The sequence below is a fragment of the Eurytemora carolleeae genome, unplaced genomic scaffold (assembly GCF_000591075.1).
Source record: "Eurytemora carolleeae unplaced genomic scaffold, Eaff_2.0 scaffold1489, whole genome shotgun sequence".
Classification (NCBI taxonomy): domain Eukaryota; kingdom Metazoa; phylum Arthropoda; class Copepoda; order Calanoida; family Temoridae; genus Eurytemora; species Eurytemora carolleeae.
The window spans coordinates 40,529-64,616 of record NW_019397793.1 but is presented as its reverse complement, the minus strand read 5'-3'; the positions used below and the strand labels follow the sequence as shown (position 1 = coordinate 64,616).

The window sequence follows — 24,088 nt, the reverse complement described above, 5'->3', positions numbered from 1 at the left end:
CATTTGGAAAAAACAGAGGGGTTGAAGATAAAAAAACCAAGAGGTCTCATTAGTAACAGAATGTTCTAAAATACAATTTCGACAATTAAAATTATTATTCAACACTTCCTAAACTTTGGGAGTGAAGAAAAAGATTCTAAAAATTATATTTTTGCTGAAATAGTGTTTTTTTCTTCTAGTGATGAATATCTTCCTCCTTTTCCCTCAATACCAGCCATACCTTCCACTACTTAGGAATTCTGCAAGAAAATAAAAAAATGGAAGCGAGCCTACATTTAATTAAAAATAATGCGTATTCAAAATAAAAGGTAAGCAAAGAAATAGGAAATGGTAAACAAGTCGTTTTTCATTGATTACTTAAACTGCCAGTGTTGAAAGTTGTTTTATATTCTCATGATTAGATTGGTATTATTTGTTTTGTAATTACCTCGGTAATTGATGTACAATGTACAGTATATTTGCTTCTCATGTACAGTATGCTTCTTAGAGCCTCTCTCTTGGTTTTATACTGTATCAAAATCTAAGTGAAAGTAAATTTTACATTTTAAAACCTTTGGATGAGAAAAAATGATCGAGTTATCCTTATTTTTCTATCGGAAAATTAATAGTTCTCAATATTTATGCTACAGGCACAATTAAGGAAGTTATATAAATAATAATATCATCATTGCTTTTATTATTCATCAAAAAAATCATTATTTGAAATTTAAATCGTCTCGACAGTAAGTAAGTAACTTTTAGAGAATCTACAATGGAAAAGAATCAATCTTTAGCTAAAAAAAATAGCGATAACTCATTCATCATCCTTAATAAGACCAAGGTTAAAAGGGTAAGCTACTCTATAAATGGAGGTCACATGAAGTTCCTTTAACGATTGCCTTCTTGGCAAACGTATTTAATTGTTTACTTAACTGTTTTTGGTTCTGTTGACATTGCACTTTTCTTGAAGCTTGCCAGCTCTCCTTCCATTTTTGCATCACCAAGAACCTGAACCATGTATTAGTTGCAGATATCTTGTTGAACATGATACAATAAAACCCTCCATTTCTTAACAAGTTCAGGGATAAATAGTGAACCATGTATTAGTTGCGGATATCTTGTTGAACATGATAAAATAAAACTCTCCATTTCTTAACAAGTTCAGGGATTAATAGTAAACCATGTATTTGTTGCGGATATCTTGTTGAACATGATAAAATAAAACTCTCCATTTCTTAACAAGTTCAGGGATTAATAGTAACAATCCTATTGAATTCAAAACCTGTATCGTGGAGTAGGATTCAAGATCTATCTCTAGTGTATAGAGACCCATCTCATCCTCCCTCAGCTCCTAATTAAGATAAAAATTTATCCTAACAAAACATAAAAATGAAAAGAAACTGATCTCTCGTCACAAACTCTTAATATTTCTATTCCTTATATTTTTGTTACCTAATAGTGTAACCCTTTGATATCTAAAACTTCGACTACTTGAACCAACAGAATTCATTCGGTTGCAAAAATATAGGGATTATAGTTACTTTGTTTACATATCTTCTTCTCACCGCACACAGAAATATCTGAACCTCTGATATTAAAATAGTGCTTACAAAGACTTTACTTTTGGTGACACTATATTTGTAAAAACTATTGACCGATTCACAATGGTATAAAGGGTACAATTATCTACATGAAAAGATGTTAAAGATTTTTTTTCTTCAGCAATTATTAAATCCGTATTCCTGAAGAATTGCATTGTAGATTTCCACGACAGAGGGAATAAATTAATTACCAGAATAAATTGAGTATTCAGACATACAGCTCAGCGTAAAATGAATTAATGAGTTACCGGAAATACAGCTAGCTTAGTGTAACATGAATTAATGAACTACCGGATATACAACTCAACGTAACATGAATTAATGAGTTACCTGATATACAGCTCAGCGTAACATGAATTAATGAGTTACCGGAAATACAGCTCAGCGTAACATGAATTAATGAGTTACCGGAAATACAACTCAACGAAACATGAATTAATAATTACCGGACATTCAGCTCAACGTAAGATGCTTTAATAAATTACCGGACATAACATGAATTAATGAGTTACCGGAAAAACAGATCAAAGTAACATGAATTAATGAGTTACCGGAACGGCGGAAATACAGCTCAAAGTAACATGAACTATTGAGTTACTGGAAATACAGCTCAACGAAACATGAATTAATTATTGCCGGACATTCAGCTCAGCGTAACATGAATTAATAAGTTACCGGAAATACAGCTCAGCGTAGCATGAATTAATGAGTTATCGGAAATACAGCTCAGCGTAACATGAGTTAATGAGTTACCGGACATACAGCTCAGCGTAACATGAATTAATGAGTTACCGGAAATACAGCTCAGCGTAACATGAATTAATGAGTTACCGGAAATACAACTCAACGAAACATGAATTAATAATTACCAGACATTCATCTCAACGTAAGATGCTTTAATAAATTACCGGACATAACATGAATTAATGAGTTACCGGAAATACAGATAAAAGTAACATGAATTAATGAGTTACCGGAAAAACAGCTCAGCGTAACATAAATTAATGAGTTACCGGAAATACAACTCAAAGTAACATAAATTATCGAGTTACCGGATATACAACTCAAAGTAACATAAATTATCGAGTTACCGGATATACAACTCAACGAAACATGAATTAATAATTACCGGACATTCAGCTCAACGTAACATGCTTTAATAAATTACCGGATATAACATGAATTAATGAGTTACCGGATATATAGAGCTAAGTGGTTGAACATCAACATCCTCATACTTAACAGATTTTAATCAAATTTTTACTCAACATAGATTTTAATCAAACTTTTACATAACAGAAACTTTAATAAAATTTTAACTTAACAAAGACTTTAATAAAATTTTCAGGGTGGATGGTGGAGATAGAAAAACCATGATTTTTGTAAGGAAAATATATACTCCTTCAAATTTTTTAACTCATTTCTCCAGCAAAAATAGGATTAAGTTCTCTGTTCCTGACTGTCCCTTAGCAGGGCATACAATGCCTGGAAGAGAAGTGAAGGATCATCAAACAGGAGAATCCAACCCTTAAAATGTTTAGTTAGGTGTCAACATTCTCATCAGATCAGATCAGATCAGATCAGATCAGATCAGATCAGATCAGATCAGATCAGATCAGATCAGATCAGATCAGATCAGATCAGATCAGATCAGATCAGATCAGATCAGATCAGATCAGATCAGATCAGATCAGATCAGANAAATCAAATCAAATCAAATCAAATCAGGTCAGGTCAGGTCAGGTCAGGTCAGGTCAGGTCAGGTCAGATCAAATCAAATCAAATCAAATCAAATCAAATCAAATCAAATCAATTAAATCTGGTTAATTTTTTAAAATAAGGGAAAGCTAAGAACATGTAAGTTGTTGACAGAATCATGTTTAATGTTAAGCAGTCCAGACCTCTTTTATGCCTTTTCCTTTTAATTAATAAAAAAAATTACAAAAAAATACGCAAAAAAAGGATAATTTACAAAAATTTACAAAATTACGATTATTTGATTTAATAAACGGAAAGTATTTTAACCTTGTCAAAGATTATCTTTTCATCCTTGTAAATCCTGGATCCCGGGAAATCCCTAGAACAGTGTAATTTCAACAACTATAAAGACAATATTTACCCTAAAAAAATGTGTTAGTATTTACACTTTACATTTGGGTAAAAATAGTTACATGGTTGTCTGTACTCTCTGTACCCTTTTACATTATGTACATTGTACATTGTACATCGTTTCTCAAATTGTGACTGAACTAATGTTTCATGCGATAACCAGAAAACTCTGAAATAGGAAGACGATGTTTAAACTCAATTTATGATTTTAAATAGTGCAATGAGCATTAAACTCCACAATTGTGCAGTGTAAAAAGGCCCAATTCACTTAATATGTGACTTAAAAAGTTACTAGTAAAACTTTTTGCTTTTAACCACATCAAATACGATCCAATGAAGACCCACCTAGTTTATAAGCTATACGAAAACATTTGAAACCTTTATGCCTGAACCTATATTTCTGCTTACCAAGTGCTTAGGATCCATTTCATTTTGATGCGGATCCGAATCCTGGATCCGCACTGGAAAAAATTGGATCCGGATCCAGGTCACAAACATTTCTTTAAGATTTACTGATTTTTTGACAGAAGACATTTTTTATTTTATATTCTTTTTCTCAGGTTTCTCAGGTTCAGGTTTGGATTTTAAGAGAATGAGAATTTTTTTTCGCAGTTATTTGTAGATATTTTTACCCTTGGATCCGGATCCAGGAAGCCAAAAAGTTGCGGATATACCGGATCCTAAGCCCTGCCTAAAACTATTTGTTCTTATACCTGCTTATATCTTCCTTCTTGTTAGTGGACCTGAAGAGAATCATTAGCTCAGTATCATCATCTACAATGTAGATAGATTCTACATATAAAATCAAATCAAAATTATAAATCTGTGACTAGGATAAAATAATTTAATCTAATTTCTTTGACTTTTGTAAAAATAAGTTAAATTTGATACAAATCAACGTTTAACGATGTAAAAACGGTCTTCACAGTTTCTCCATTTAAAGCTGTAGCAGCATTCAGCAGAGTTTCTTAAACAAAATTTACCCGGTCAGTTTACTTACTTTTACAAACAGAGTAAACAATATTACTCTGACAAAAGACTGAAAAAAAAAGTTTTCGAATTTTATTAAGCCTTTAAACACCCGAACCCCCGGCCACTCACGAGTGTCCACAAAAAAATTTAGCCCAATCGGTCCAGCTGTTTGGCCGGCTATAGGCAACATATATATATATATACACGAATGTCTTGTTTTATAATGCTTATATAATATATACAGATAATAAAAACGAATTTTGAAAAGTTAATAAACTTCTTCCTCTAAATTGGCAAATAATATTCTAGTATATTAAGGGTTCAATTTGCTTTCAACAAAAAAAATTTATTTTATATTCTTAAAATTGCCTTTTACATAAATATAAGATGTGAACACCTGCAATTTTCAACAGTCCATATTTATTGTTTACCTTCTTCTTGTTCCTGGGGGTAGCATACATGTTCAATCCGCAGAGCTTGAATGGGATATTTATCCTTGAGCTGCTTTACAGCACTACTAGCATCACCCCGACTTGTATACCAGACCCGGAGAAACCCATTCCTAGTCATGCTTATCCTGGTAACAGGGCCAAACTTAGGGAATAGACTGAGGTCGATATCTTGCTGGTTTTTGTCTCTGATATCAATTTCTACAGGATACAGAAAGCAGACGGAGTTGGGATGAAAAAGGAAATCTGATTTTATCTCCACACACTCGTTGTGTACACTAACTAGTCTCAGTTCATCTTTTTCTTCAGTGCTGGATTCCCCAGTATCTTCGGGATGAATTTGGTGCAGTTCAGCAGGTTCATCAACTTGTGCAGAGGGTTCACTGCTATCCATACCAATAGTTTCAATGGTAGCCTGAGCTGGCTTGGCATGAGGTTCAGTGGTATCAGAACCTAGGATGCTTCCAATCGGAACAGTAGCTTGTGAAGTAAATTCAGTTGTATCTGAAGCATTGCCATGATTTGTATGGGAATGTGGAGAACTTAAATTTGGGACCACCAGGGTTTTATTGTAACTGGAAATGGGTTTACTAGGTTTGGAATCACATACTAGTTCTTTGATACAAGACAGATTAATTTTAGGGTTCCAGTGGGAGAATCGTTGAAGAAAGATAAATGCTGAACTAATTTCAGTAAACCCGATCATACGAGGTTCACATTTGTCGTCAAAGACAAACATTCCTCCATTTTTCTGGAGATAAGAGGATATTTCGTCAAGTCTATTTGTTGTATAGATCATGACCTGGAAAAATTGACAACGCTTGATGAACATAAATCTTTGAGGCAAGTTTCTGATCTGGTTTAAAGAAGTACTGCCATTGATACATTCTTTGTTGAGAACACGTTTTAGAGTGTCTAAACTTGGAAACTGAAATACAATTCCATCCTCATTGTTAGCAATCCAGATCGGATACAGCTTTATTAGCCTTGTGATATTTAAATTAAGAGCTCTCACCTCACCCGTGAAATTTTTACTTTTTCTGAAAATCATGCTGCACAAATCCTTTTCAGTCAAGATAGCAGGCTCATTCTTCACAAATGGCCTCGGCACTCCAGGAGGTTTCTCCGCGACCTCTCGAACTCTACGAGGTTTCTCAGGGACTTTTCGAGCCCCAGGAGGTTTCTCCACGACCTCCTGGACTTTAGGAGGTTTCTCCGTGACCTCTCGGACTCCAGGAGGTTCCTCCGCGACCTCTCGAACTCCAGGAGGTTTCTCAGGGACCTTTCGAGCCCCAGGAGGTTTCTCCACGACCTCTCGGACTGCAGGAGGATTCTCCGCAACCTCTCGGACTCCATGAGGTTTCTCCGCGACCTCTAGAAATCCGGGAGGTTTTTCAGGGATCTTTCGAGCCCCAGTAGGTTTCTCCACAACCACTCGGACTCCAGGAGGTTCCTCCGCGACCTCTCGAACTCCATGAGGTTTCTCACGGACCTCTTTATCTGGTGAATCTGGTCCCTCTACTTGGGGAGTAGACTTTACAGGACTGGATACGAGTTTAGAGGGAGTAGGGTATGCCAGAGAAGGAGTACTTGAAACTGAATGGTTCGGGCCAGGATTCAAGCTCTGCAAGTTTATTATAAGGGCGGGGTTAGATTTGGTGCTTGAGGTAGGAGGAGTATGGTTTCGCCAGCCACCCCCAGATCTAGCACACTCTGAGCAGTTCACGTGCCGGATGCAAGCATGTTTGATTTGTACACCAACACGGAATTTCAGATGGAGCAAAAACACAGATATCTTGTTTGGAAATCCAATTGTAGCCGGATCATTTAAGTCTTCAATAGTTCCTCCTTCCTTCTCAACAAAACGTTGATACTCATCCAATTTCTTACTTATGATACAGCGAACTTGAAATTGACCCGCCTTCTTAACAATTCTGAACCGTTGGGGAAGGCTTTTGATCTTTTCTAGTGTGTTGCTGATACTGGTGCAATACCTGTTCAGATATCTATCCAGGAGTTCAGGGCTAGGAAACTGAAACAAGATCCCTTCTGGTCCATTGGTCATTGAGATACGAGGGGAGTACAAAATATAAGACAAATTTGACGAAAACTCGGAAATCTTATCTCTTTGGTCCTCAGTATTTTTCAAGTACATGCTACAAACATCTCTCTCTGTCAGATAAGCAGAGTTAGAGAGCACATGACTGGCATCTTTTTTATCAGATTTTCCAGACTCAATCGGGGGGCAATTATCCGCTTTATCCATCTTCAAACTCTGCATTTCCAGATGTTATATCAACATTTTTATTTAATGTTTGAAGCTGAATAAAAATCTCAACTGTGGAAACTTTTCATTTAATTGAAATTTGTGTCACACAATACTTGTTCTTTTAAAGTTATAATTGATTCCTTCGAAATTTGATATCTGTTAATAATGGGCATATAAAAGCAAAATGAGTGTTTGTTTGTTAAATGTAATCATCTTCAGCATATATTATCATTTTTTAAACACCATTGTATCTATTAATCAATGTTATGTTTGTAAAATAAATAGAATGTGTTTAGTTTAGCTGCATACCATAAAACAAACTTTTTAAGAAGTAACGTCATTCACTAACCGGACAAAAAACTCTTATCTAAAATTTAATTGTTTTTTAAGTAAAACATTTCCTGGATTGATACCTATCTCGTCTCCAACCTTATCTTCAGCTTAATCTAATTAATCTGAAACAGGCAAATCTTAATTAGGTTTTACAATTAATGCTAAACTACTGCGAGATCAAATCTGCTGAAAAAAACAATTCTAGAAAACTTGCAAGGGTTATCATTTTTTAATTGTTCATGGGTAGTGTCCACAGCTGAGATATTGAATTAAAGAACATATGATGAGCTAAACTTCCTTCCAACAAACCAGAAATATCAGACAGAATTTAAAAAGAAGCAGAGATTAGCAGAATTCTGAACCAATGAATAGATAAGAAGAATGTACAGACAATTTCAAATACCAATTATTTTGAAAATATCAAAAATAAATGCTGGGGTGCTGTTTCCAACTTGGGGGTTTCGGGGTCCTGAGAACCCCCTCCTCAACCCCTCTATGGAATACTGTAATACTATTAAAATAATTTTGTACAATTTAGTAATTATCTTTAATAAAAACCTTTTTAAAATGAAAAAGTAGTTTTCATCAAATATTGTAGTCCATTGACAGCATCAGTAGATTTTATGAAATAATGCAGTCAATTGTCAGCATTAGTAGTTTTAATGAAGTGTTGCAGTCTATTGCAAGAATTGGTAGTTTCAGTTCGTCATTATTAATTTTCTTTATGAAATATTGCAACCCATGTCTGCATTAGAAGTTTTAATTAAAATATTAAAATTGTCAATATTATTATTTTCTGAAAATACTGCAGTCTTCTGTCCGTTTAAGTATCTTAAATGTGCTTACCAGCATTTGTGATTAAGTGATATTACTGACAGTGGTCAATATGTTTTGTGTGCATAAATGTAATACGTAAAAATGGTAAAGTATTTTCCAGTGCTTAGGATCCGGATCCTTATCCGCTGGATCCGCATTATTTTGACTCTCTGGATCCGGATCCGCAAAAAAATGCGGATCCGGATCCAAGCACAATTTTATTTTTCAAAATGTGCAAAACAGCGTTAATTTTCCTTAAAAATATCCTATTTTAAATTGTTTAACAGATTTTAAAAATATTCTCAGGGTCTCAGGTTTCTATCTTGCTCAAATCTTAACTCAGACCTCCACCGTGCACCCCTCCCCCATCCCCTTTAATAACTAGAGAGGGAGGGGGGGGGAGAAGTCTCCCTTTTCCCCATTGCAACTAAGCAAATTAGTCTCACAAATTAAGGTGTAAGGATGGGTAAGAGTGAGGGGGCGCACATATGCTAAAAAGATACAGATGCTAAGGAACATCTTGTGTTCCCAGTATAAAGAGACTGTTCTCTGCCCTGAAGATATTCAAATCAGACCTAAGGAGTTGCCTGAAGGCAGATATTCCAAACGCCCTCCTTCTACTAAAAGCTAATATGAATTAGACCTGTTTTTTTTTCATCCAATAAAGTAAAAAAAATCCATTATCATTTTGTGCAAACTAGTAGAAAAATAGTGTAAAAAAACGTTAAAATGTTTAACATTTTTTTTATGTATGAAAAGATATTTGAACTAAAATAAAATTTTTCTTGATCAATTTTTTTGAAAAGCGGATCCAGGATCCGGATCCGCATCAAAATTAAATGGATCCTAAGCACTGGTATTTTCAAGTGTTGCAGCTAAATCATCTCTAATAAGAATTTGTAATTTTTCCGAGATATTGGATTTTTTTGTTAATTGTATTCATCGTCAATATTTAACTGATTAAGAAGTCTGCCAGAAGCAAGTTTTTAAAATGAACCTTTAGAGCAATAAATTAATTTAGTAAAATTATTGAAAAAGTTCCACGGTATATGTGGTTCATACCTGCGTTGCAAATTGGAAGATCTAGTTCAATTTACATAAAAAGAAACATAAAATGTTGTGGAAATTATAAAAAGTAAAAAAACCCCTAGATTTTGCAAATATATTACAAATTAATATCATGAGGGAGCCATACAACCTTCTTTTGTGTTAGGACGTTATTTCTCCCCCTGTATTTGGTTATTCAGCGACAAGAACATGGTTTAATTACATAGCAATCTGTTGTAGGCCGACTTTATCATGGTTGACGTAGTTTGGTAGATTTAAGGGGTTCAAGTATTGTAATTATAACTAATCATGTGTCTTCAAAATTAAGTAACTTTTGAGGTTATAATTAAAACAAAACAGTTTTAAGTGTCTTCAGATATCGCTTTTGTCGGCACCATTTCTGATAGAAATGGAACTCAAAACTGAAAGGTTCGTCTAAAACTACGATAAAAATTCTAAATCATTAAAAAATACTTGATTAAATATGATATGAATAACATAAATTAATATATAGGATGAATATTACGAATAATGGACTACTTAACATATTATTTGTAACAAAATTAATTATAAACAGATTAGGCACGTATCTGACACATGATGTAATGCTTCCATCAAAGTCAAAATATTTTTACGCGAGGATGAATAGGATCTGACACAAGAATATGAGCACAGTAGGCCGATATGATGAATAAGGTTAATGTCATAGATTATTAACAATACAGATAGAACAATATATGTTGCTTTTTTTAAAAAATAGGGGTTTTTCGTTCACAATAACACTGAGACGGAAGCCCAAAGGAGTTACACGCATGCGCTCTATCTCTCTGTCTGGTCATTTAACGCATCATGCGCGGAACTCCTTTGGGCTTCTGCCTCAGGGTTATTGTGAATGAAAAACCACAAATCTTGAAAAGACAACATCTAATGATCCATCTGTATTGTTATTAATCTATGATTAAGGTGTTGTATCTCTATAATATTATTTACAAGATTAAATTAAAGCTTAAATATGAAGAACAGACTGATTGGTGCGCAAGGCTCTAACTAAAACGTAGAGGATCTTATAAAGAATAAGAACGACTTAAAGAGGAGTCAAACTTTAAGTTTGCCCTGGTAATTCCGAAACATTTAGTTTCCCAGCGGTTTAATGACGTAATTACAAGTGAACTACCATTTATAAAGGCATCATTTAAAGCTTTGTGTAATCCCCCCCCCCCCAAAAAAATGTTTTAAATTGGCAAAATTATTAAACTAAACAATGATTTAGAAAACAACTTTATCTTCTACATTATTGATCAAATAAAGGTTTAAAAGCTTACGTTGTAAATCGGGAATCCCCCTCTTTAAATGAAGGGTTGCTAATAATTACAAAACATTCCCTTTAAGTTGAATCTGCAATTTTTTTCAGGTTTCCTTAATTCTGTTTCTTCCATTTTCCACAAGGGCTAAATCAAACCTCTGGAACTAGTATTAAATTTTTGTTTCATTGTAGAGAAGGACAAGCTTACTCCGGGTCCTACACATACTCTTGGTTCGGATAGGTTTGGTATCAGGGCTTAGAACTTCCATCTTCTGCTGGGACGCCAGTTTCCATCGTTTATGATCGCAAGCATGCTAAATAAATTAAATTAATAACATTTTTCCGGTCAAACTAGTTTAGGGTAAAGTGAACAATCAAGCTAATTTCTTCTACAAGTAGTGTGATGATAAAGTAAACAAAAATCCGCGATATTCAAGAATAATACAGCGGGATTTTCATTTATTTTAATATCTAATTCCAAGGGACTACTCAGTATCATAACATCTAGCGAATTTCTAATTATCAACATCAATATCAGTAAGTTGTATTTTTATCTCATCAACAGTTACTTAAAAAGACAAGTTACAAAAAGGTTTAATGTACCATTCAGTTTGAGAAGACTCAAAACCGAATTTAATTCAATCTTGAAAAACTAAAACTGGAAACCAACAGTTAATAAACATTCTTTTTTGTTTATCTATATAATAACAAGACATTAATTTATATATATGTTCCTTTAGCCAGCCAAACGGCTGGACCGATTGGGCTGAAATTTTTTTGTGAACACTCATGGGTGGCCGGGNTAAAAAAATTCGATTAAAAAAAAATTTTATTTAAAAAAACATATTTTTTTCCACGGGCAACGCCGGGCCCTTCAGCTAGTTCTATATATTCCGAAGAAAGTATAGCCTCAGGCTTTCATCTGGAGAGTTTGGGCTTAGGACTATCAACCCCGGTGCATCACCATCATGTTCAAGAAATAATGTTGTAATAACCTGGTATAAATGCGCCAACCACATAACTTTCATTTCCTTGTTTTCACATTTGAACTCAATAATCCCGTCTCCGTAGTTCTCCACGGTGAATATATCTCCCTCGTCCCGGATAGTTGTCTCCTGGTCTATCCGGATCTAAACCAAATCATTCTTGATAAACCGAGATAGTTCTTGGAAATGAAAAGCATTTTAGTTTGCTACAGAAATATAGATCGGAGAAAGGAGTAGTTTCTCGGTTAGTTCTAGGACCTTCTTTCTATTTATAATTGCTTAATTATCTCTTGTGAATTTTCAGTTTATTCAAGGAATTTAACTTAAATCGTTAAAATCGTAAATGTACGGAAATGACAAAGCTAAGCGCCATCTGAACCAAAAGTCACAAAATGTTCGTTTTATTTTTAAGTTTGATTCATCAATATACTCAGTTTATACAATTTTGTGTAACTAATACCTGTTTCGACGGTGATCTAGCGGCTTCATACTGATCCAACCCCTGCCAAAGACAGAGTTTCCAATCCATTAATCTAGCCCAGCAGTTCTCTGCCCATCTAGCCAAACCAAACTTTAGGTCACAATTCGTGGAATTAGTTCGTCTAGGGTTTATTCATTTTTATTTAAGTGCACTATCAATTGGTGTTTGTTTAAAGGGACTGACCAAAGAAAAATGACAATGCCTAATTCACAACGATACCCTTGAAAGCTTTATTTGATCAAAAAGTTGAAAGATAAAATCCTTTTTCTGGGTTTAGCGTTGAATTCCGATAATTCCTTTATGTTTTCATGCAGTAAAATATCCTAGTCACTGTTTAAGAGAAATTGAAATTGAAATTGAAATTAATCAGTTTCCGAAATTAAAAACAATAATACAATGGTACGCGTTAATATCTATACTATGAAGACGACTTTTTTATTCAAGATTTGATTGTTTACAAGCTTTTATTTATTACAAGTTAACAAGTAATTAAAGAGAAGGTTTTTTAATGTACAGCTTCTTTTTGTTTCCATTTTTATGTGTATTCATGCAGTTAAAAAGCTTGATATAAATCAAAATTGAAATCGAAAGTCGTCTTCATTGTATTGATATAATCTCCTACCACTGTTTATTTATAATTCAATCTTGATCAGTCAAAGCCTTTAAGGGTACCGTTGTGAATCGGGCATTGCCATCTTTGCATGAAGGGTCATGAAGGGACTCAAGTGAAATATTTATATTTAAGAATAATAAATAATTTTTTTCAATCTTTTACATTTATATCCTTGAATAAATGTAAGATGTGTAAGATATAGAAAGAAGTTTATAGCTTGGTTTCCTGTCTCCGCTGTAGCGTTCGTTCAAGGGGTACCGGACCGACAGAGAACCAACCAGAACCGGTTCTTCTCTGCAGTACGGTTGTACAGCTAGCCGACAACAGAACTGACCGAACAATGGAGGAAGACGGTCATTCTCAGCATCTTCAAGAAATAGTTCGTGGGGTTTTACTTCTTCTCCGGCATCCTCCAACCTTAGCAACATATTTATTTTTAGGAAAGTTTTCTGAGCTTGGGACTTAGGAATTGGATAACCTTAATTCCGATCGCTTAATCTAAATATATTATGTGTAGACACTTTTCTTTTCCTGCTTAATCAGCTCTTTCTCTCTCTCTTTTTAAAAAATCCCTGTCAGATTTCGACCAATGAGCGTTCGCTGATTGAATGGCGCGTAAAATTTAAAATGTATCGGCTTTTGATTGGTTGTTCGGGACTCTGCATACGCCACTCTTTTGGTTGAATTATAAACACTTCGGATTTTTGGTTTTTGATTCGTGGATTTTCTGGTATAATTTCATTCAAACTAACATTTAATTCAAAAATTTATACATAGGCGAGTTGTTATATGGCGAAATTTTATATAGCGAGATGTTACTGAGCCTTTTGTACAGTAAATACATTCTCTTATGGCCCACCCTCTTGCACAATTCTAGTTGTCAGATCTGCTAATTTTGGATGACTTACATTTACATTTGTACAATTTCATTTTTTTATGTAAGATAACTTTTTTTTTAACGTAAATATGTTTTTTATAACAAAGTTTTTTTATTTAAACCCAAAGATATCTTCACAATCAATTCTTTGATAAAGGGTTAAACAGTACGGTTGTAATGAACATTGTTGTAGATGCATTTGAAATTCGGTAATTCTTTTTCCATTATACTTCAAAATTAAATTACCTAAGAGTAGCTGTAGCTAGAAGATCAAACTGGGGTCCAGGCTTAGATTTACTTTTCTTTATTTCAATCTCATCCTGAATATATGAAGGGGCTAGTTTAGTTAAACAACGGATAGAAAAGAATGATAAGGCAAATGAAAATAGATACAGGGTGTCCCACATCATGTTAGATCGATTATTACTCTAAATTAAGATTTAATGGATCGACTAAGAAGAAAATTCAACAAAAATGAATCATCGAAAAAAACGTTTAAGGCTTAAATAAAAATTTTCTTGGAAAAACAGCAGGTTTTTCGAGTTCATGTGCGTATTTTAGCGCTAAAGCACGGAGATAATCCAATATGATATGGGACGCTCTGTACAAACTCAGGACTATGATAAGGTTTGATAATTATGAACATGAACAGTATCCTAAACTTAATTTATCCCCTTCATTGCTTGCTACCAAACTGAGGTTCAATCAATGTAGGTTGACCCCTCTCGTATTTTTCATTTGAAAAAACAAGTTTAGTAATTTTTTTGTAAGAAGGACAGGAATTTGTAGGTAAACAATGAAGAAAACTTAGAAATTAAAATTTGAAAATATGAATGTAATTCTCAATTTTGATTAATAACGGCTTACCTGATTTTCCTGGTCTCTAAGTGGTTTACTGAAAGTTTTCCCAACAGCTTTACTAATGGATTTGACTAGCTTAGCGTGAGCCGAGGTGGAGGGTTCAGTCAGTAGGTAACTGTACAGCTCAAGCTTCAGCTCAAAGTACGGAGGCATTTTACTGTACAATTGGTTAGAGATTAACCAAAATAAAAATATGCAAGGTTGAAGGATAGTGTTTGTGTACATTTTACTATGAACTTGTTTAAGTTTAAAAATAACAATTTCAACCATGCCCAGGAAAATTCCGACCTTGTTTACAATCTTTGTGAAAGTTTTGATCAAGTTAGTTTGTATCAGTCCAGAAGTTTTCTCAAATTGCGTTTAACTAGATAGTTAATCAACTTGAATTTTAAGGGGTTGTAAGCGTGATTTATTATTTCAAGTGACTCTAAAGGCAAAAATGACAATACCCGAGTCACAAAGGTACCCTTGAAATTATGTTGAAAATATTGCCGTTTTCTAGGTTTAGAAATGTTTCTTAGGATAATTTCTATTCGTTTCCCTGCAGTAACTGTTGAGAAACAGCAATTGAAATTAATCAGTTTTCAAAAAGCATTAATATTTATTTCATACTTGAGCAGACAAAGCTTTTAAGGGTGCCATTGTGAATCAGACATTGCCATCTGTACATGTAGGGTCACTTAATATTACATTATCACTATATCACTGATAAACGCCCTGGTTTACATTTTTATTTGTAAATCCTCAAATAAAAAATCATAATTTATAAATGTAATCAACTAATTTGTTCCTAAAGAGAAGAACATCATTGAAGCAAACGTCTGTGCTGTGTCTGTCAACGGGAGATATTAACGCAGTATCATATATTTGAGATCCAACACGGACAATACAAAACACAGCAAACTTACGACTGTCTCCAGTATCCTAAACAGAGATTAGTTAAATGATAATTTAAAACCACAAAATGACAAACAAACGCTCATTTTATTGGTAAAACCATATGACGTAGCTATCTATCTACAGTCTACGCTGCTCTAGTAGAGCGTAGTTAGTGTGGTAGCATGACAAAGGAACCAGAAAAATGAACATTGCTCAAGCAAACTACAGAAGCTTTGTTAAAAATTTATCTTCCCATTCGTGCCTTCTAACATTATTTCTATTCTTCAAATATGTTGGAAACTGGTGGAAAAAGTTTAATCTAGTGCTTAGGATCCGGATCCGTTGGATCCGCAAGATTTTGGCTTCCTAGATCCGGATCCAAGGGGTAAAATATCAACCAAAAACTGCAAAAAAAATTTTTACTCCAAAAACCAAAATCTGAACTTTTGAAAAAAAGAGATTATAAAACTTTTATGGTTAATTAAGTTTTAGAATAAATATATGCGAAAAAAAATGACACAAAAAATTTGAAAATTATTTTTTGTTAAAAAAATTCAGTAAATCTTAAAGAAATGACCTGGATCCGGATTCATTTTTTTCCAGTGCGGATCCAGGATCCGAATCCGCATCAAAATTAAATTGATCCTAAGCACTGGTTTAATCGTTAAAGAACCCGTAACAAGTAAGACATTTTGTAGTATCTCTATAAATATTAATAGCAGCCGGTTGTATTTTTGAATGTAGACTCATATAATTTGTTAGGAGCAGGAAATGAAGTCCGATTGTCAAAATCTCTTTCCGGAGACTTGGAACCTCTGAAAAGTGACCTCCGTCGGCTCCGATTTTTTTTATCTCCGGCCTCGTTGGACATAAACAGTCCAACTTTTTAATATATACTCCCAATGACCCCTACAATACGCTAAAAAAAAAGAAAAAAATTCCTTAAGTTTTTGATGTCAAAACAGGGTGTCAAAAAGTGCCTTTTTTTGATTTTTTTAAAATGCAAGTGACAAGTTCTGATCAAAAATATAGGAGTCAAAGAAAAGAGAAAATATTATTTAAATTATAATATAACACATTGATGAAAAATTTTTTTTTCAAATTATTTTTTGGGGGGGCTACGAGGTGTTAATTTTTTTTTGACAAATCAATTTTTTTTTTGCATTTTCCTCCCTAATACAGATGGTGGCTGGTTCCAATTTAAAAATTAATACTATATTATAGCCTAGGAGCAGGATATGAAGCCAGATTGTCGATATCTATTTCCGGAGACATGGAATCTCTGAAAAGTGACCTTCGTCGGCTCCGATTTTTTATCTCCGGCCATGTTGGAAATAAACAGCCCAATTTTTTAATATGGACTCCCAATGACCCGCAGAATACACTAAACAGCAAAGAAAAAAATCCTCAAGTTTTTGATGCCAAAACAGGGTGTCAAAAATTGCATTTTTTGATTTTTTTTTAAATGCCAAAAGTGACAAGTTCTGATTAAAAACATAAGAGTAAAAAGAGTAAAATGTGTTAATAATTATTTAAATAATATTTTCTGTTTTATTTTACTCTTATGTTTTTAATCAGAACTTGTCACTTTTGGCATTTTAAAAAAAATTTAAAAATGAAATTTTTGACACCCTGTTTTGGCATCAAAAACTTGAGGATTTTTTTCTTTGTTTTTTAGTGTATTCTGATCTTTTTAATAATAATATTTTAACCGAATATTTGATAAGCTCCACTTGTGAAAACTCGCGGAGTCCCCTGGTGTTCAAAATTTAAGAATAATTCAAGCAAAATATTGTAAATTATGTACCCAAAAATAAACTTATTATATTATTATTAGTCAATATTGAGCTTTTCCCCGTTTTAACTCCCCACTCTATTCCAATGGTCCAACATGTTACATGTTACCTGCATATGGTCCCTAGGTCTCCACAGTAGAGGAATTCTAATATCTGATAGACTGACCGCTGCATAGCTGGGGTTTCCTTTCTTCATCGCGGGACTACCTCTTCCTCGCCGCAGTTTATTCAATTCAAATCTAAAATTCATTTCAGAATTTAGTTCGTTCAAATCTCTTACTCTTTAATTGCGCAAAAATGATCCATTTTATCTATCAACAAATTTATTTCTACGCCACTAAATCACAAGGGTGAATATTTTCAGAATTGGAAAATGAAAAATGGGAGATTAAAAGCAAGTTTTTTTATATGTATCATGTTATGTACAATGAATCATGTTATGTCCCATATATCATGTTATTTGCCATGTATAATTTTATTTGCCATGTATAATGTTATTTACCATGTATCATGTTATTTACCATATATTATGTTATTTACCATGTATCATGTAATTGTACATATTTTTTTTTACTTTTGCCCAAAAATTTATGTATTTTTCCTAAAAATCAATAATTTTCCCCATATCACGAAATGGTTCCTAAAAAAACATACAAAACAGCTTGTGAAAAAAATTATTTTTACAAGAAAATAGAGAGCCCTGTTTAGTGTTTAATCCTCTACTATCCAGAACCTTCATTTTACTTAAAGATAATAAAAAGTAAAATAAAAATTAGGACAGTTTGAAATATCAAGGGTTTACACATATTTAAGGTGCCAGGAATAAGGCTTAAAGAAATAAACAATAATCAATCAATCAATCAATCGATCGATCGATCAATCAAGGGTTTACACAACAAGGTTGAAAAGTAGTGTAAAAATATGTTCAGTTCTTTTCTTACCTCAACATATCAACTCGTAGATTCCCCAAAAGTAAATTTTTAGCCGCTTCAAGGGCTTGGTTCTGGTTCTTGCAGGCCGTCAGAAACCTAGCTGTACCCTGAGCTACAGATTCCTCAATTTTTATCTTGTTCTGGATTTCTTTCTCCATAATACCCGGAGCTGAACCCAACTGAAGTTTAAGACGGATAGATTCACGTTTCCTTACTGCAGCCTAGGATACAAGATTGCAATATTCTTTTACTTATTCATAACAAAGAGCCTCATTTCCTATTTATTCAAGTGTTTTTAAAAAAAAACTAGATAACTGACCATTCAGAACCACTTGAGAAACTGAGATAAGCCTTAGATTGAGTGGTCTGTTTCGATAGTATACTAGTGAATACAACCTGGGTCAGACTGTATGCCGGACGCGTAATGCAGCCCGTTCCTTCCATAAACTACATTGGTCGACAACTTGACGTTTCCTATATTGGTCGTCAAATGTACGGAGAAATATCTATCTGTCAGATAAGAATTTAGCATTAGACATCTAGCGGCCAACATATCGTCCCCCAAAGTACGTGAACTACACGACCACTTTCTATGGAGAGAATGGGCTCAGGTTGTCAACCCAGCCTGGAGGACAAGTATAAAATACAATATTCTAATGCTTAATAGAAATAGAAATAAACATATTTGTATTCATATGAATTTGTGCGTTCCCAGAAAGATTGATAACATGTTTTTAAAAACTGATTATTTAACATTGTTACATGTGGACTAGTCCAAACAATGGTTAATTAACCAATACAACTCACGTACTACAATGTTATGAAACACACTCAACCTAAAAAGCAAACAAATTACTTCCTAAATGGACTCCAGAGTTGAGGGTGCTTTCAGCGTTTATTTACGCCCGAGTACAGCTCAAGTTAGGACTCGAGTTTAAGCTAGACTTGGATTTGGTTAAGAATCAAGTCAGATCAGATCATAATTTACAGGGACTACTCGGGCATCCTTCCTTAGAGTTAAAATTCCAATAGGTTTTAACGCCGTAGATCATAAATTTCGTTATAATTGTTATTTTTAGCGCCTTGCTAACTAACTACAATCAAATAAATCTTTAAAAATCTTACCTGAAACTGTGTAAGTCCTGCCTGGTACTCCTCCTCCCTCTCAGGTTCCTTCCTCTTCAGTCCTCGTCTAATTGTATTCATTTTTAACAGTTCATCTGAAATATTAATTATTTGTCTCACAGCCTCTTGTTACACGGTGACACTGGACTCACACTCGTTCAGTCATTCTTTTCCAGAAAGGAATTGAGCCTTTTTCACAAACTCAAATTTTCATATTGCTTTATTTTATCAACCTGATGGCGTAAACCTATGATATTTCCAATTCAGACCTGATGGCGTAAACCTACGATATTTCCAATTTAGACCTGATAGCGTAAACCTATGATATTTCCAATTTAGAAAATGGAGTTTGTGGGAAAGACTCAATTCCATTAAATTGTGAATGATAAATTTAGATTGGTTTGATGATCTTTATATCCGGACTTGTTCAGTTCTTAGGAAATGTTACTCCAGCAGCATCATCGGTCTCCAAGCCAATATCATCAAACAGCTCCTTCTTAGATTTAGGCCAGGATTCAAGAATAGAATCTAAACAAAGGAATTGAGTCTTAGACACAAACTGAAATTGTCTTATCCCTTTCTCTTTGCAACCTCACGGTGTTAACCTTTGATATTTCAAACCTAGATTACTTGATGCAGCGAAATTCATAGATTCAAATATCTAAGGCCTGCGACATCGGGTTGCAAGGAAATAGAGGCTAGAAAATCAGAGTTTGTGGCAAAGACTCAATTCCTTTAAATAATTGTCAGGACAAAATTTAATACAGATAAATAAGATTAGAGAAAAGAAGATATAGAGAAAGAAATCGTAAATATCCTTGTAAACGATTTTTGGTCATTTACAAAATTGATAGAAGGGGGTCCCCCACCCCTTTATTGCTAAAAAGTTTTATTTAGCGCCTTAACCTACAAAAATAACAGTTTCTTTATAGTATAGGCAGTGCTTTGGATCCATTTAGTTTTGATGCGGATCCGGATCCTGGATCCGCTTTCCCAAAATATGGATCCGGATCCAGGTCATTGATCAAAACAAAATTTTATTTTAGTTCAAATTTTTTCATACATAAAAAAAATGTTAAACATATCTTCAGGGCAGAGAACAGTCTCTTTATAGTGGGAACACAAGATGTTCCTTAGCATCTGTATCTTTTTAGCATATGTGCCCCCCCTCCCTTTTCCCCCTCATTCTTACACATCCTTACACCTTAATTTGTGAAGACTGAATTTGCTTAGTTGCAATGGGGAAAAGGGAGACTTCTCCCCCCCCCCTCTCTAGTTGTTAAAGGGGGGGGGTGCACGGTGGAGGTCTGAGTTAAGATTTAAGCAAGATAGAAACCTGAGACCCTGAGAATATTTTTAAAATCTGTTAAACAATTCAAAATAAGATATTTTTAAGGAAAAATAACGCTGTTTTGCACATTTTGAAAAATAAAATTGTGCTTGGATCCGGATCCGTGGATCCGCATTTTTTTGCGGATCCGGATCCAGAGAGCCAAAATAATGCGGATCCAGCGGATCCGGATCCTAAGCACTGAGTATAGGGTAGGCAAATGTCTTAATAATCCATTATTTATCTAAAAACGATATAAAATTTTTTTATTGACATTATTGATTGAATGTTATACATTAACATTATCCATATCATATCATATCATATTATTCTAATGAAGGGAGAATTATTTTTTATTTCCTGTTATTCCATAAATTCCATAAATTAAAACGGAAATGATTATTACATGAAGCAAACATAGAAAACCCCAACCCCTGCAGCCAGGGGCGTATTCAGGAACTTTTGCAGGGCGGGGGCCTAAAGTCTTTTTTTTCTTTTTTAGGAGGGTGGGGCTTAGCAGTCAGCACCCGTTTGGGCAAAAAAATGAAAACCATAGATTTTACTGAACCAAGGGGGGAAGGGGGGGGGGTTGAGTCCCCCCTCTGAATACGCCTCTGCCTGCACCAATAAAGAAGGAAGAGCAAACCTAGCGCATCCATGCACATCCGTTTCCTTTTCCTCCAGAGATTAATGGACTGCTCATGTGTCTTCCTTATCCTCTCCTTATCCTCAGCTGAGACTAGGACAGTTTGATTCTCTAACTTTTCCAGCCTTTCCTGTAATTGTAAACGTAATTTCAAGTATATCCTAATCAAGTGTGGGCAGCACTTTAAACTCGTCAGTTCAACAATATTCAACCAGACACAGAACTGAACCAGAGATGGAATTTAAAGAATTTGAGCCGCGGTTTAAATTCGCCAAAATCCGCCAAAACCCGGTTTGAATTTAGCGCCGGCTTAAATCTTGAAACATTTGATACAATTTTAAGTTGAACCAACCATATTTAAACCGCGGCTTAAATTTAAACCGCCGCTCAAATTCTTTAAATTCGGCCACAGGAAGGATTGTCGAGTACAAGTATATATATAGTTAGATGTAATAATGTAGTCCTCCCTATACCATCAAATAGCAGGGCTCCCTTCACTTCACAATTGGCTGTATGTTTTAGTATTTATCATTTAAAATAAAATATGCCAAATTGCCAATCTTTTAGGATACTCCCAACCACCCGACTATTTTAGGTCAGGTAGAGGTCGTAAAAGTTCCCTGTATGATTTACAACGGCAATCTTGAAACATTTATCAAGTATCAAATACCAGAATAATTATGACCGGGGAAAGGTTTCCCAAGACCTCTCTCAGTTTGGATGAACAAAAAGACGAGTCTATGTAATTATGGAGGTTAACGTAAACAACTGGGGAAACATTACACCAACTATCCTTTAAACAAATCATTAAAAACCAATTTTCCCTTATCATATTTGATCGTGCACATGTTCTAACAGAAAATACTGAAGAATGATTATCTGCTGTTTTGTCAGGCTAATTTAAAGTTTGCATGTTGAAAATTAAGTATTCTGAACTAATTCTGGTGTGTAAGCTCAATAAATGGATTATCAGAACTTGCTCACCATCATTTCTGTATTCTCTGTTTCAATCTGTTTGAGTTTGGTTTCTGCTTCCTGGGTTGTAAGTACACTATTTAGTTTACGAACTTCTGCTTCCATTATTTTCAATTGTTCCTGGAGAAAACAAACAAAATTTAACATAAACTAAGGGTTTTCCTGTTTATTATTTATTGCAGTTATTTTTTCTCATTTTCCTTTTTTGTAAGTAAAACATATATTTCTTAAGCTTAAAATTGTGAATTTTGTTAGTTCCTGTTTCTTCGAGAGAGTTTGTGTGAGTTTTGCACATTCTTGATCCAGCTCTACCAGCTCACTTTCACTAGAGGTCGGTAAATTATCCTTAACAATTTATTTCAACTGAAAATTCTTGTTCAAAACACCTTTCTCAGTCCCCCCTCCCCCCCATGAAGAGCCCAGACCGCCATTGGAGCAAGCACCCAGAGGACGATTAATATTTTAGTAAAATAGGGTTTGGTGCTCCTTCTCGTCGAAAAGTGATCAATGAAGACTTATCCTATTTTGTTTAGCCTTGCTATAGTTTTTTCCTGTTAAAAATAAGTTAAAACTCCGCTTCTAGAATATAAATGCCAATACGGTCATTTTACTGACAGGATCGCAACCAAGGTTGTATAATAAGGTTGCGCTCCAATTCACGGAAAATTTCGTTTCTTAGCATAGATAGATAAAATCCGCATATGACGTCACTGATTGTAGAGACGAGAGTGAAGTTATTTGCAGATTCTATCTATCTATGCTAATAAGACGACCTTTTTCGTAAATTGGAGCGCATCGAGAGTAAGCAACCTTGATCCCAACCAAGATGATAATTTTTTTTCTCTGACCTGATTAGCAACATAACACTTCTGTTTGCCGTTAATCTTCTCCTTGAGCTTGTTCTCTGCAACTAGTTGGTCCAGAACCCTCTGCACCAACGGTTTACCGTGCTCCTTGTGCAGGTTCATGAACACGTCCTAACAAAATATTATAATTTGTTCAGTGTATTTTCTTTTAAAAACATCCGATTCCTCCATATTTATTTCTTTGACTAGGCTGATAAGTACCCGACCCGTCGAATTCTTCTCATCACTGAGCTCACATAAGAAAACCCACACGGCACACAAGGCGCACATGTTTACTTAAGGAACGTAAGGAAATGGAATCTGTAGGAGACCCCAATGTGGACCCTCCAGACCGCCGCTAGATATTGGAAGCACCGTCCCAATACCCGTTCCACTGCCAGACCTTCAATCCCCCAAGCTTTCCCCAGCCGGGGAGGGGGGGTCAAAGAGATACTTCCAGTGGTTGGGAAACCAATTAAACCCATTGGTTGGTTGGTATCTGACAACCGTGTTAGTTGAAGCAAGATGATTTAACGGGATTCATAGTGGTCCTGATTCAGAAAGGTGGTTAACCAAGACAAAGTGGACACCTCTTTGCTGAAGAGCCGTAGATGTTAGGCCGACGGTTACCGAGCCCTTCATGCTCGCAGTCTGTTAAAGAGTCCTCCTGCCTTGCTTTCGCACACATGGGGCTGGAGTTTAAACCAGACTTTTGGGGTAGGCATCCAGTTTAGAAAATTTAACTGCTGTTTCTGTTCCGGAACCCTTGCCACCGCCCATTCAGTAAGCCTCTTCTTCAACCGGGATATAGGAGCATCAAACAGTTCGACTCCTTATTCGGAAACCAGGTCCCCAACCTCCTCT

The 24,088-nt window shown here is 34.8% G+C and overlaps 3 protein-coding genes across 6 annotated transcripts; all 3 read right to left on the bottom strand.

Moving 5' to 3' along the window:
* Nucleotides 1-148: 148 nt before the first annotated feature.
* LOC111715914 (uncharacterized) lies at nt 149-7,869 on the bottom strand. Of its 3 annotated transcripts, none has more exons than XM_023491318.1 (10): nt 7,793-7,869; nt 5,093-7,385; nt 4,403-4,481; nt 3,606-3,657; nt 3,036-3,107; nt 2,776-2,817; nt 1,262-1,330; nt 913-987; nt 428-520; nt 149-239 (listed from the first exon to the last, which is right to left on the bottom strand). In XM_023491318.1, exons 2-10 carry the CDS (start codon nt 7,374-7,376, stop codon nt 231-233), a joined length of 2,775 nt encoding a protein of 924 aa, XP_023347086.1. In that variant the 5' UTR covers nt 7,377-7,385; nt 7,793-7,869; the 3' UTR covers nt 149-230. The 3 variants fall into 3 exon arrangements, with proteins under 3 accessions (XP_023347086.1, XP_023347084.1, XP_023347087.1); XM_023491316.1 differs by having other exon boundaries at nt 7,781-7,860; XM_023491319.1 differs by having other exon boundaries at nt 4,403-4,463; nt 7,781-7,860.
* LOC111715916 (rhotekin-2) lies at nt 7,834-19,522 on the bottom strand. The gene is made up of 11 exons (XM_023491323.1): nt 19,429-19,522; nt 18,313-18,524; nt 17,481-17,610; nt 15,487-15,620; nt 14,703-14,853; nt 14,082-14,155; nt 13,184-13,375; nt 12,325-12,421; nt 11,874-12,008; nt 10,992-11,192; nt 7,834-8,009 (listed from the first exon to the last, which is right to left on the bottom strand). Exons 1-10 carry the CDS (start codon nt 19,507-19,509, stop codon nt 11,049-11,051), a joined length of 1,350 nt encoding a protein of 449 aa, XP_023347091.1. The 5' UTR covers nt 19,510-19,522; the 3' UTR covers nt 7,834-8,009; nt 10,992-11,048.
* On the bottom strand, nt 19,523-23,383 carry LOC111715917 (homologous-pairing protein 2 homolog). Of its 2 annotated transcripts, XR_002768342.1 has the most exons (6): nt 23,228-23,383; nt 22,638-22,724; nt 22,389-22,499; nt 21,405-21,534; nt 19,798-19,956; nt 19,523-19,595 (listed from the first exon to the last, which is right to left on the bottom strand). XR_002768342.1 is itself a non-coding variant. In XM_023491324.1 (5 exons), the coding sequence occupies exons 1-5, from the start codon at nt 23,345-23,347 to the stop codon at nt 19,856-19,858; spliced, it is 549 nt and encodes a 182-aa protein (XP_023347092.1). In that variant the 5' UTR covers nt 23,348-23,383; the 3' UTR covers nt 19,523-19,855. The 2 variants fall into 2 exon arrangements, 1 of the variants encoding a protein (XP_023347092.1); XM_023491324.1 differs by having other exon boundaries at nt 19,523-19,956.
* Between the last annotated feature and the right edge of the window lie 705 nt (nt 23,384-24,088).

Excerpts from the sequence above, each read along its gene's own strand:
- LOC111715914 (XM_023491318.1), bottom strand. The coding sequence starts at position 7,376 with ATGGATAAAGCGGATAATTGCCCCCCGATTGAGTCTGGAAAATCTGAT. Across the intron at positions 4,482-5,092 it reads CCCCCAGGAACAAGAAGAAG|AATCTATCTACATTGTAGAT; the intron begins GTAAACAATAAA and ends TTTTATATGTAG. Across the intron at positions 2,818-3,035 it reads CCCTGCTAAGGGACAGTCAG|TATGAGGATGTTGATGTTCA; the intron begins GAACAGAGAACT and ends AAATCTGTTAAG.
- LOC111715916 (XM_023491323.1), bottom strand. The coding sequence starts at position 19,509 with ATGAATACAATTAGACGAGGACTGAAGAGGAAGGAACCTGAGAGGGAG. Across the intron at positions 14,854-15,486 it reads AATGATGTTCTTCTCTTTAG|TAAAATGCCTCCGTACTTTG; the intron begins GAACAAATTAGT and ends CCAATTGTACAG. Across the intron at positions 13,376-14,081 it reads CTAGCTACAGCTACTCTTAG|GTTGGAGGATGCCGGAGAAG; the intron begins GTAATTTAATTT and ends TATGTTGCTAAG.
- LOC111715917 (XM_023491324.1), bottom strand. The coding sequence starts at position 23,347 with ATGAACCTGCACAAGGAGCACGGTAAACCGTTGGTGCAGAGGGTTCTG. Across the intron at positions 22,725-23,227 it reads AGTGTTATGTTGCTAATCAG|GATAATTTACCGACCTCTAG; the intron begins GTCAGAGAAAAA and ends TAAATTGTTAAG. Across the intron at positions 21,535-22,388 it reads CAGAGAATACAGAAATGATG|GAAAGGCTGGAAAAGTTAGA; the intron begins GTGAGCAAGTTC and ends TTACAATTACAG.